This window comes from Primulina tabacum, chromosome 1 (assembly GCF_025594145.1).
Source record: "Primulina tabacum isolate GXHZ01 chromosome 1, ASM2559414v2, whole genome shotgun sequence".
In the NCBI taxonomy this organism is placed as follows: domain Eukaryota; kingdom Viridiplantae; phylum Streptophyta; class Magnoliopsida; order Lamiales; family Gesneriaceae; genus Primulina; species Primulina tabacum.
Window position 1 is genome coordinate 2,227,802 of NC_134550.1, and position 13,571 is coordinate 2,241,372.

Consider the following 13,571-nt stretch of genomic DNA (forward strand, 5'->3'; position numbering starts at 1 on the left):
ATTTTAATTTTAATATTTTATTTTATTCTTATCAACAAAATTCCCTATTATTAATTTTTCCTCGAATGAAATCATCCACAATGCTTTATTGATTCGACCATGTTCACCAGTTATAATTATTTTATTCAGAGAATATGAATTTAGGTTCAGTAGTTCAACGATAGCATATCAGTACATTCTTTGTGAATATTTTTTATAGGATGAGATGAGTTCAGGTGACTTGACCTCCACCGTGATTATTTTTAATCATGAGCTCGGATGACCTGATCTCTATCTTGACCTAGTCTACACTGTACTGTGAATAAACTTGATTAGGTAAAATGAGCTCAGATGACTTATCTGACCTACGAGTACTTTGCCCTCGGTAGAGGATGAACTCGGGTAATTTGGAATAATCACGACTATCGTGGTCTCATTAGGTAGGAAAATGAGGCCTACACCTTAAGATAAAGACACACTTGGTGACGAATGCAATGAGCCAAGCACGGAATCTTCGATGAAATGACACCTTTTGCAAAACCTACGGTCATCCGCAGCCCTATCTATACATCCAAAAATCGAACTTCGCCTTCAGACCAGCTGACATACTACTCACGTTGAAAATTTAAAATCTATCAGCTTTTGTAAACCTCTTCATATACATCATAAATTCAAAGAAAATAAAAATACAGTTTTTATTGGATTTCGTACCATCATAAACCTAAAAAGATCTCTCTTATTCACGTGTCATTCTACAGGTTTTATTTGTTTTGAATTTATGTTTATATACTGTAATAAATATATAGTAATTTTAAATATTTGTTTAATAATATATATTAACTTTTATTAGTAAATGATTAATATTAAATTTCAATTTCCTAATAAATATATCATTAATATCTCTAAGTAAAATTTTCATTTGTGTAATATCGTAAATATATTAATGATATAATTAATTAATAATATAATTCAATTTAATAATTATCTCTATTTATAATTTTCTATGGCTTTTAATCGATTTTGTTTGTAAAAAATAATTTTATTCCTTTTCTTTTGTATTTACCTGGGCTAGAACAATAAAAGTTAATAAAGCCGATATCACTTAGGCAAGAAAAAAGAAAATGAAGTGAGTCCATTTCAATTTTAAGAGAGAAACCAAAGTGGTTCTGATTTCTATTCCACGGATACAACGACAGCCGATCTATGTTGTACCATTAAAATATTATTGGGTAAATCTGATTTAAATCTCCAAACTCAAATTTAAATTTGTATTCAGTTCATATTAGAAAAAATATGTGTTTGCACTGAATCATAAAAAATATATATTTTCGCATTCTCTAGACGCACATGTTGAAAATCGATATAAAATAATGCAATTATGATACTAATATCAATTATTTAGATATAATACAAAATATAAAATTGAAACAATCCCAAAAAGTATATAAACCTTTTTTTGTTTGGATTAAGAACTACAAACACATATTTTCTAATAGTAACTGAATACAAACTTAAATATAAGTTTAAAATTCAATGCAAATTTACCGAATATTCTTCCACTCGTGTAATTAATAATTCTCATCATTTGCCCAGCAGACTCTCGGCTAGAACTAAAATCACAGTTGTGTAATTAATAATTCAAATCAATTGCACCCTCTCCTCAAATCTGCTGCTCCCCATACTGAAAACTACCATGCGAATCATGAGAAAACACAAATCACCGAGGTTTTAAACAACAAAAATTAAAAAGGAAAGTGCATTATATATAATCAATTTTTTTATGCAATATAAAAAAAGGTTGTTACAGAAGACGGAGATAAATCTATATGTTTTTTTTTTACCATTTAATTCAAATAAACCATACTATTATATTTTTTTTAATAATTAGAAGACAATTAATTTGAGTAGGAATCTGTTTCTCAACAAGTAAAATTATGTATTTAACAAAATATAATTGAAGTTGAAATATTTTTGGTTAAAAAACAAACCACACGCACCTTTTTCTAATACATGTTTCACGAAGTTTATTATCGATACAAAGAAGAGGGCATTCATAAAGATAATGGAGCAACTTTTCAAGGCTACTAAGAACCATATTGGACGACACACAAAAACATCTCAATATTTCAGGCAGCTGACGAGAAAACTTTGCGCGAAACTTCGCGTGCTTTGCAATTCGCCTCAAGTGGTATAGCTTTGGGCATGGATATCCCTCCCCCCTCACTCAAATCCACCATTTCCTCGCTTATTCTTCGCCACTCAAAACACTGAATCAGCGACCCTAAGGCCAATCCCACGACCCTTTGCGCCAGACCACTTCCTGGACACGATCTCCGGCCCATCCCAAATGGCAGCAGTTTCGCCGGTCCAATTTCTTTACCTTCAAATCTCTCGGGCTTGAAGCTTGCAGGATCATCCCATGTCATGGGGTCTCTATGGATGGCCCACGCATTTACGAGCAGGATTGTTCCTTTAGGTATGTCGTATCCCCCGATCTTGCAATAGTCGGATGATTCATGTGGTACTAATAATGGTGCTGCGGGGAACAACCGAAATGTCTCGGAGATTATGTTTTGAAGATATAGTAGCTTGGGTACTTCTGATTCAACGATGAGGCGATTGTTTCCCACGATGCTGTCCAATTCAGTTTTAGCTTTTTCTAGCTTTTCTGGATGGTTGAGCAGAGCAGACATTGCCCATTCGATGGTCACCGATGATGTGTCGGTTCCAGCAAGCATCATCACCTGAAAATCGGAATAGCTCCTGAATTCTTCTTCAAAAGGAGTTTAGTGAATTTTATCGGTTTTGTTCATGTTACACTCAATTCAATTCCCGAGTAAGTAAAAGCTGGGAATAAAGAATTAGGCTAACTCACCATCATAATGCCTTTGATTATTGAATCTGTGTAGTACTCCGGCTGCGCCTCTTGCAAATCAAGAAAATGGCCAATCATGGTGGTTTTGATTTTATCACGGCGGTGCTCATCAATCAATCCTTGCAAGAAAGCATCCATTACCTTACTCAGTCTTTGCATACCTTTCTCTTTACCATTGTAGTCTATCCATTTCAACACCGGAAAAAAATCGGCGGGATTCGATACGCCACCGTACGTGAAAGCCTCTTTAATCAGCTCTCGGAACTCCTTCGCCTGTTCATTCTCCTCGGTTTCTCCGAAATACCTCTTCCCCGCAACCATTCTCATGATGATATTGAAGGACAGCTCGGAAAACAGGGACTTGAGTTCCACTCTCGCGAAATCATACTGAGACTTTTGGTAGAGCTTCCGCAGAAGAATCTTGATTTCATCTTGCCGTATGGACTGAAACATGTTCAAGCGGGCCGAGGAGAATATCTCGATTGTAGCGAGGCGCCGGAGATTGCGCCAATGCTCGCCGTAGGAGGTCGTTGTTAAACCTGTGTAGTTGTAGCCGAGGTATTTGCCGATGATTAGCCGAGGCCTGTTGGCTAACACGACATCATTCTTGGTGAAACATTCCTCCGCGGCGGCTGAAGACGCAACCACCACCACGAGGCGTGTTCCGAAGCGAAGGGAGAAGACGGGGCCTAATTTTTCTGAGAATTTATGGTAGATTCGATGCATAGGAGGCCTGAGGAGGTGGAGATGGCCTATTACAGGAAGTGCAGGCACGGGACTCGGTGGGAGTTTTCGGTTCTTTACGTTTGATGGGAGGATTAGTGCCAAAATAAGAAGGAAGAGTGGAAGGAGGGTGTAGAACAAGGTTGTATCCATGGCTGATCCGTCTCTCTGAAAGTACCGTATGAATACGTCCATAATATTCATGTTTATCCAGTCTGTAATTTATGTGACCTATCATACTCTGCTGATATATATATATATATACATCCACTTACATAAGTTTTGATTATTGAAAAATAAAATATCAAACTCTTTTATGTCTAATCATTTTAAATATATTACAGATTTTGGACCCTAGGATTAGATCCAATCATTCAGACAGTGCTTGAGAAGATCAAACCGTTCGAGCTAAAAAATCATAGGCGCAGATGTATCTGAAGTTGAGTTACAAAGTCATCGTATGTCAAATCAAAAGTGACCGACAGCCAAAATATTCAAACTGTCGAAAATAAAGTCACACCGTCGCCCGCAAGAAAAAAATTAAATCTAAAAGGTTAGATCTGGGGATTCGGACGTTAATCATCTTCTTAATCATTTTTAGGATTTAATTATCACTTAAGATACACAGGGTCTAAAATTTTTTCTGTTTAAAATGCAAGTGCGGAAGGTAATGGAATCAATCAATTATACAAACCAGTATAATAATACATATCTTGTACGACATGCTTCTAGTTCAAACTAGTATAAGGTTTAACTACTAAATTTCAAGTATTAAACCAAGTCTACAATAAATCCGGAGTCACCACTCTAAACTCGTCTTCTCTCATCATCTTCTTGACCCCGATCCTGCCCCACCTGTTGTCATGCACACATACAAAACAAGACAACAGCCGGATAACTCCGGTGAGACTAAATTCCAGTATAAACAATGTATACATGCAGTTAACTGAATTAACATAAAAGCATGAATTATATCTTATCACATGTAGCATAACAATCAACATGTATCAATACCAGTCTGTAAATAAAGCATGAATCGTCATCTACGAAACATAAATCAATACGGATCTGTACATCAAGTTCTAGTCTCGATATCTAAGACTCGACTCATCTCTCATTCTAATCTAGGGATCCCGATCTAATTTAGACTTTGGTATGCTGTATCGAATGTCTACAATAGACGTCGATCTACATCTAAGCTCATCGATACACCGTAAATCTAGAGTCTACGCGGTTCTGACAAAGACTCGGCGGTTCTGCCCTAGCTAGGCTGATCTGCCCTAGACTCAAGCTCTGGCTCTGCTATAAATTCAATAGACTAAACATATCAATCTGACGAAGACGAAGTCTTGTATTCTGATCTGTCCATACCCAATCTGGCAATGCCAAAATGTTGAACCGAACATCTCAAGATGTTGGACCGAACATCTCGCGCCCGAGCGGTAGAATATTACCGCCCGAGCGCCAGGAGATGTTCAACCGAGTATCTCGACAGAAACTTCCGCGCCCGAGCGGTAAAGATTAACCGCCCGAGCGCCGAGCAAGCGCCCGAGCAGAAATTCATGACCGCCCGAGCGCGAGACGTGCAGTAGGCATACCGAGCCACTTGGCTTATTGCATGTGCGTGGATGTGTATATATATATATATATATATATATATATATATATATATATATATATATATATATATATATATACATATGAGTCTTCATCCGTTCAGAAAAGGTAAGAATCGAGAAAAGGGTTCGGGAAAAAGAATGAAAATCCTTACGCCTTTTGTGAGAAATCCGTCCGTCCGATTTTGAATCCGACTTCAGTACTGTGTTCCTATCGACGCAGGCTATAACTGAACGTAAGTTTTGTTACGTTTAGACATGTTCTGAAATTATGATGTTGTCAGAATTAAATGGAATTCATATGTGATGTTCTTGACATGTTAGACATCATAGAATCGAAGTCAGATTAAAGAATAGACTGTTTATGAAATTGTTATTATTTTCAGAGTTGAATTGATTGAGATTTGATATCAGAATTGAGTTATCACTGATCTTAAGTGTACCGATATAGAGATTAGGAATTGTATTGGTACTGATTATGAATTCTGGTAGTATCTCTGTGATGTTGAGATTGACGGGGTTATCGAGACTGTATCATTATGCCGTCGAAACATCAGTTGATTTAAATTGATCAGATTCAGTAATGATTTCGATTGTATCGTGATATCATTGATATGAATTAGATTGTACCTTGTTCAGATATGGATCAGATATATCTACTGATTTGAGTATTGATCAGAACAGGTTTTGAATTGAGTTATATACTGATATTGTAATTATACGATTGTCATTGCCAGATTGGGTATGGACAGATCAGAATACAAGACTTCATCTTCGTCAGACCGAGAAGACAAAGGTATAAATAAATGTTGATTCGGGATTGCACAACTCGAGTTAGGTTCGACTTGAGTTTCCCAAAATCACATACTTTACTTTATTGCATTGATATTTGCAGCTTATCAGATTGATATGTTTAGCCTATTGAATTATAGCAGAGCCAGAGCTTGAGTCTAGGGCAGATCAGCCTAGCTAGGGCAGAACCGCCGAGTCTTTGTCAGAACCGCGTAGACTCTAGACTTACGGTGTATCGATGAGCTTAGATGTAGAGCGACGTCTATCGTAGACATTCGATACAGCATACCAAAGTCTAAATTAGATCGGGATCCCTAGATTAGAATGAGAGATGAGTCGAGTCTTAGATATCGAGACTAGAACTTGATGTACAGATCCGTATTGATTTATGTTCTGTAGATACAGACTGGTATTGATACATGTTGTTTGTTTATGCTTTTATATATGTTTTATATGATTGCATGTATACATTGTTTATACTGGAATATTTATATCTCACCGGAGTTATCCGGCTGTTGTCTTGTTTTGTATGTGTGCATGACAACAGGTGGGGCAGGATCGGGGTCAAGAAGATGATGAGAGAAGACGAGTTTAGAGTGGTGATTCCGGACTGATTGTAGACCTGGTTTAATACTTGAATTTAGTAGTTGAACCTTAGACTAGTTGAATAATTGTGGTACAAGATTTGTATTATTATACCGATTGTATAATAGATTGATTCCATTACCTTCCACACTTGCATTTTAAAAAGAAAATTTTTTAGACCCTGTTTATCTTAATATAAATTAAATCCCAAAGATGATTAAGATGATGATTAGCGTCCGGGTCCCCACAACAGGAGGCATAATGATACAGTCTCGATAACCCCGTCAATCTCAACATCACAGAGATACTACCAGAATTCATAATCAGTACCAATACAATTCCTAATCTCTATATCGGTACACTTAATATCAGTAATAACTCAATTCTGATATCAAATCTCAATCAATTCAACTCTGAAAATCATAACAATTCCATAATCAATCTGTTTCTTAATCTGACTTCAATTCTATGATGTCTAACCTGTCAAGAACATCATATATGAATTCCATTCAATTCTGACAACATCATAATTTCAAAACATATCAAAACGTAGTAAAACTTACGTCCAGTTGTAGCCTACGTCGATAGGAACACAGTACTGAAGTCGGATTTAAAATCGGATATACGGATTTCTCACAAAAGGCGTAAGGATTTTCAACCCTTTTTCAGAAACCTTTTCTCGATTCTCTCTCGATTCTTCTTCTGAAAATTAAGATGCACACACACACACACACACACACACACACACACACACATATATATATATATACATCCACGCACATGCAATAAGCCAAGTGGCTCGGTATGCCTACTGCACGTCTCGCGCTCGGGCGGTCATGAATTTCCGCTCGGGCGCTTGCTCGGCGCTCGGGCGGTTAATCTTTACCGCTCGGGCGCGGAAGTTTCTGTCGAGATACTCGGTTGAACATCTCCTGGCGCTCGGGCGGTAATATTCTACCGCTCGGGCGCGATATGTTCGGTCCAACATCTGGGATGTTCGGTTCAACATTTTGGCGCCAGATTTTCGGTCCAACATCTTGGCTTATACTGTAACGATGCCCTGCTTCTTTATTTGAGTTCGTATAACCTCAATAATGTCAATTAATCAACGTCTGATTACAGTAATTATATCTCGGGCCTTACATTACTAGAGTCAATCTATTCAAGTAATCGTCTCAATTGAAAAGATTACACAATGTTCTTTCAACCTGACAAAAAATATCTAATTCAGACATGATGCATTAGCTTTATGGAAAGCAAATGACTTGAAAAAACATTAATGAGTATTCAATGATCTGAAATGACATGTCCATTCTATCGGAAAACAGTGCAAATGATCGTTGTAAAGTAAATCTGACATCTGGAGTCTTTAAACTATAAAATACAGATTTCAAAAATATGAATTATGTCTCAACCAACTGCAATTATTCTTAAGTCGGCATATTTTAAAGATCTCGAGCACAATTAATCTTTCGATTTCTAGCGGCTTATTCAATCACACTGGATACACGTTAACATATATATTTTTCTCTGTTTTTTTTTAACAATTTGAACGTTACTTATGATATGCCAGACACGCGATTTTGAACATTCTTAACGAGATAAATCATCTGACTCACACCTATTAATGCAAATGATCGTTGTAAAGTAAATCTGACATCTGGAGTCTTTCAACTATAAAATACAGATTTCAAAAATATGAATTTTGTCTCAACCAACTGCAATTATTCTTAAGTCGGCATATTTTAAAGATCTCGAGCACAATTAATCTTTCGATTTCTAGCGGCTTATTCAATCACACTGGATACACGTTAACATAGATATTTTCTCTGTTTTTTTTTTTTACAATTTGAACGTTACTTATGATATGCACCAGACACGCGATTTTGAACATTCTTAACGAGATAAATCATCTGACTCACACCTATTAATTAATCTAGCTTTGAGCATGCTCCACCCCTTTTTGCACCTTAAACCTCTTCAGTACTTCATCAATAACAATATCAAAGGCGTCTTTAGCATACCCTATTTCTTGATCATTACGCATCGAACTATACAAGAAATTTGGTATAAGATTAATAACCATTTCTCTCATCTTTTTTACCTCATCTCTACTGTACCCTTCCAACACTTCCCTTATCGATGTCCCATTTCTTACATCTCTCCAATCTATAAAAATCGTGAATTTCTCCGGTTCATTGCCCAAGAACACCTCGTATTGATCGTATATACTTCTTTTCCAGAAGAAAACGGGAATTGAACCTGCCAACATGCAATCAAACATCGACTTTCTTGTGTATGTGTCACCCCTAGGCTGCAAACAGAAGTCCGAGTCCAAGAACCCTTCAAGAATTTCCGACGTCCCGTCAGAACACCGAGTCCCCGAGCAGTCGACCACACGACAAGACCCTGACTCGTTGTAACAATGATCCATCAACACTGTCCTAAAATCACCCTTCAAATTTCGTTTTGCACCAGCAAATGTGAACAAACTTGTCCTATTACGAGTTCGTACAAAATTAAGCCATTGATCCAATTCTGACTTTGACCTTGGATGAAATCCGGTGGGGTAGGGTACGCCGATCTCTAGCTTATCCCACGGATCTCTTTCCAGCGACAGACGTAGGATGCGTTTCATCAACGGCATGTATATAAAACCAGAACCCCAATCTTCATCAGTGGAACGTCGAAAATCCCAAGTTGGCCTACCGAGCATGATGAAGTGATCCGAACCATTGTATTTCTTGAAATGGGCTTGATTTTTTACCCACCCGAGTAGCTTTTCGCATTGCCGATCACGCTCTTTCGCCGAGTAATTCTTGAAAAAATACTTTGCCACCGCGAGTCCAGCGTAAAAAGGGATGTAGAATGCCGTAGCAGATTCCGGCTCCCTAGTCCTACACTTGTGCTTCAGTATTCTATCATGGTAAATGACCTCGGCTGCAAACATGTCCGTCCAATACCAAGCCGGAGCAAGATTTTCCGGCACGACACGCGAGAGGCCAAAAGCTCTCGGGCCAAGCCCGACATTGGAAATCGAACGGCAGCGGGATTGCCATCTGTTTAACTCGTGACAGTTTTCTAGCAACTCTTTGTTAAACATGGCGGGGAGTTCATATACATAAACGTAACCATAGTTGCATTCCTTCACTTCTGGGGGCGGCGATGGCGTAACCTTTTCTTCTGTAATTTGCTGAAAGGATATGGATATTGATGGAGCACGAAAAATAAAGTGCAGGATTAAAACCTGGATGACAAGGATTGCGAATAGCAGGAAAATTTTAAACAAGAAATCAACCGCTAATGAGCTCTTGAATTGCATGTTTCTTGGATAAAATAATTTCTTATCCTTTTTACGGGATTGGGATTCAGAGGATGATGGATCCGGCATGGAAATCGAAGCATGTAATGAAATTTTTTGGAATATGAGATTAATTCGAAGGAGATGGATGTCTTGACTGTTGTATAACTAGGCGGCTGATAAATAAATAATCAAAGCTAATTTAGAGATGAAAGCTCCAGCAGTTTGCTTGTAAATCTGGAGAAAGAATATTACATGGCTTTAAACAATAAAAGAAAAATCAACGTACATAAATAATTGATTTTAAGAGAAAATTATATTTTTTATTTGTATTTTTTTTTGTTTATATCCTCTGTGTTATCAAATTCCAGTATTAATTTGATAGTTTCTAATTTTTGCAATTTTTCATTCAGAGAATTGATGTGACACTGCACACAACAATACCACATCAAGTTTATATTGTTACAACGTCAACAACACATCGAAAAATCACTAGAGTCGAAAAAAACGGATCAAAATATACACACAAATATACACTAACTAAACTTCCCCATCGATTTTATTTATTGAAGTTTCGGTTTGATTTTGTAAAAGTTTGCCATGGACAAAGAGGTATAAATTATTACTAGCTACCTTTTCTAAGCGACAACTCAACTAATTGTCATGATACTTAAATTTTAAGGGAATGTGGATGTATTTTTAAGTACTATTTCATTTTCGAAGCTACAATATATGTTAAATTTGTGGAAATATATGCAATATGTGATAGCTATATGTCAACAAATGTTCTCTACAATCAATATAATTTTTAGAAAACTTTGTCGTGGGAATTAGTCCACCGTTCAAATATCTTAAAATAAATATTGTCGGTTGTAAAATTTATATTTTAAATATTATAAGCAATACATTAGTTGTAATAATAAACAAATGTTTTTTTCAGGAAAATAATAACCAATTTAAATGCACGAAACTGTGGCAGTTTACTCCAAGTTAAGTACTCGCTTTTGTGTTCGGCTTGAGGAAAACAAAAAAATCATTCTCATGAGTTGTTTTGGTTGGACTTTTTGAGGTCCATTTATAATCATCAGGCGTCGTGCAATTCACAGTTTTTGCCTTATAATTTATCTTGCCATCTTGAGATTAAATTTTCCCCATGATCTCATCTTATATTTATTATTTAGTGAGGTGTATTCAATCCAAAGTTTTGATCACTTTTAATTACTTTTTCAAATGATAGACTTTTATGGATTTGATAGATTTTTATTGACTTTTACAGAATCTCACATATTTATAAATAGATTTATGCGGATTAATATAGACTTTTTTGAAAAAAATTTATAGACTTTTGTGAAATTTTTTTTATAGGATTTTATAAATTTTGTACTTGATTATAACATATTATTTTTTATTAATTTCTTTGAAACAATAATTAATTGACATGTATAACATATTTAGTTTGAAATAATTTTTCAATATTTATATTAATAAATAAATTTACTTATTTAAAAGTTAAATAATTTAATATTTACATGTGTATATATGTGAGTTTGTATGCATGTTTGTAAATTTTTTTAAAATACATCAATTGATTAATCTATAAACTTGTTTATGAAATGAAAATATACATGTGAAAAGAATATTATTTAGCATTGTGTGGATATAATTTTGTATAAAAATATCATAGCTTATATATTAATTCAAAATGCTAAAAAGAATTTAAAAAATAATGGTTTTTGCGTGGCTATTCAATTATTAAGAATTAACCAAAATTTTTTTGGATAATCTTTTATTATTATTGAATATTACATTAATTTGTTTAAATCATAAATTAAAAATCACAAAATCAATTCTAGAATTCAAAATTTCTATGATATTAAAATAAAAAATTATTAAATGAACAATTAGCCAAAAAATGAAAAAATTTGAAAAGAATAGATGAAAATATATATAGAAATACACTTCAAAAATTTGAGAGAGTTATAGAGATAGATGAGAGGAGAGAAGATAAGAAGAGATGTGATGTGAATCGACAGAGAGAGAAATAAATAACTTGTGTATGAGTTAGAAGTTTTAAAATCAATCCAAATCTTTGGGCTGAACCAAATACAATTTTTGACAATTTATAGTTGTACCTTAGACTTTAATGTTGGTCTGTTAATGAATTCTATGAAATTATTAAAATTCTATTGAAAATTTGAATATCTATAGACTTTTATAGAGTTTTTAAAAGTCAATGTTGAATATCACTTGACTTTTTAAAACTCTGTGAAAGTCTATTTTGAATATCACTAAACTTCTATAAAATATGTAAAACTCTTAATTGAATACATATAGACTTTTAAATTCTACAAAAGTCATTAAAAAAGTCACTAAATTTCCTACATTGAATACACCCCCTTAGATAGGCAGATTTGGATTTGAAGAAACATATGTAGGTGAAAATTTGAAATTACTTCATATCGAGATGAATTTGAATACACTATAAGACGTAAAAAATAATTAGTTGAGAATTTAAAATTTATTTTCAAATAGATTTATCGATACAGACCAATGAATTTGTACATGTGCATTGAGATTAAGTAATTTGAAATAATGAAATTCAAATTCATTATTTATAAAAGCATTATATTTTTTGGCTAAATTTGATCAAGAAGATTTAATATTTACCATTTTGAGCCTATAATTATGTTTATATATCCTCAATTTGATATTTTCCATTGATTTTAACATAAACATGATATAATAGTAATGTATATTCATATTGTAAGAGAGTAGGAACCAAAAGAATAAAAAAACATGAAAATTGACGAAAAGATAAAAATCGAAAGGCAAAAACTTGTGTGAGACGGTCTCATGGGTCGTATTTTGTGAGACATATATCTTATTTGGAACATCAATGAAAAATATTACTTTTTATGCTAAGAGTATTAATTTTTATTGTGAATATCGGTAGGGTTGACCCGTCTCACAGCCGTCTCACAGATAAAGATTCGTGAGACCGTCTCACAAGAGACCTACTCTTGAGAAAATAAATTGTTTTTTCAAATAAACAACCGGAATAAAATATATTCAAGAAAGCAAAAACACGGTGCCAAAAACTGGAGTAGCAAAACGTGATTTTCAACCAACACTTCCACATGTGGTGTCTGCAGATGTCTTTAAACAATCACGGCAACACGTGAAACACAGTACTATTCAAAACAACAACATCCTTGTGAGTTATTTTATCTGAAAACCACGACGTGCAAGAGTGCGAAAGTGAGCAGCCACCAAACGTTCAAGCAAAAGTTCAAGAGGCAAAAGTCGAAGTGTTGAAGGAAGATCTTTCCTAAGCTTTCTTCTGTTTCTCATCTCCTAGGTTTTAATGTGAGAAGGAAATCTACAAGATGTGAAAATTAAGAGTTTTATTAAAAATAAATTCTTTTATAAAATCGTTCTCATAAATATTATATCCAGAAAAGCAAAATCTTTAATTCAATACTTCACATAAATAGAGAAACGAAAAAAGAGAACTAAGAATCGAATTTCATTCCATGATTTGTTTCTCAGATTCTTGTTATACATTTATCCTTGAAACAACCAATAAAGTAATGACACCTAACCCCTGTTTGTTACAATAAATAAAACAGTATTCTGTTATGTATAAGAATGGGCTTCTTCATGGGCTTTTAGCACTTAAGGCTTTCTCTTTCATTGATTT

The 13,571-nt window shown here is 34.6% G+C and overlaps 2 protein-coding genes across 2 annotated transcripts; both read right to left on the reverse strand.

The window, feature by feature from the left end:
* Nucleotides 1-1,911: 1,911 nt before the first annotated feature.
* LOC142556849 (cytochrome P450 81Q32-like) lies at nucleotides 1,912-3,810 on the reverse strand. Its single transcript, XM_075668365.1, has 2 exons — nucleotides 2,855-3,810; nucleotides 1,912-2,723 (listed from the first exon to the last, which is right to left on the reverse strand). The coding sequence occupies exons 1-2, from the start codon at nucleotides 3,779-3,781 to the stop codon at nucleotides 2,106-2,108; spliced, it is 1,545 nt and encodes a 514-aa protein (XP_075524480.1). The 5' UTR covers nucleotides 3,782-3,810; the 3' UTR covers nucleotides 1,912-2,105.
* A 4,404-nt stretch (nucleotides 3,811-8,214) lies between these two features.
* Nucleotides 8,215-10,064, reverse strand: LOC142556898 (xyloglucan galactosyltransferase XLT2-like). Its single transcript, XM_075668410.1, has one exon. It carries the CDS (start codon nucleotides 9,959-9,961, stop codon nucleotides 8,507-8,509), a length of 1,455 nt encoding a protein of 484 aa, XP_075524525.1. The 5' UTR covers nucleotides 9,962-10,064; the 3' UTR covers nucleotides 8,215-8,506.
* Nucleotides 10,065-13,571: the final 3,507 nt, after the last annotated feature.

Coding starts and splice junctions, on each gene's coding strand:
- LOC142556849 (XM_075668365.1), bottom strand. CDS start 3,781: ATGAATATTATGGACGTATTCATACGGTACTTTCAGAGAGACGGATCA. Junction 2,724..2,854: donor TAATCAAAGGCATTATGATG/GTGAGTTAGCCT, acceptor TCCGATTTTCAG/GTGATGATGCTTGCTGGAAC.
- LOC142556898 (XM_075668410.1), bottom strand. CDS start 9,961: ATGCCGGATCCATCATCCTCTGAATCCCAATCCCGTAAAAAGGATAAG.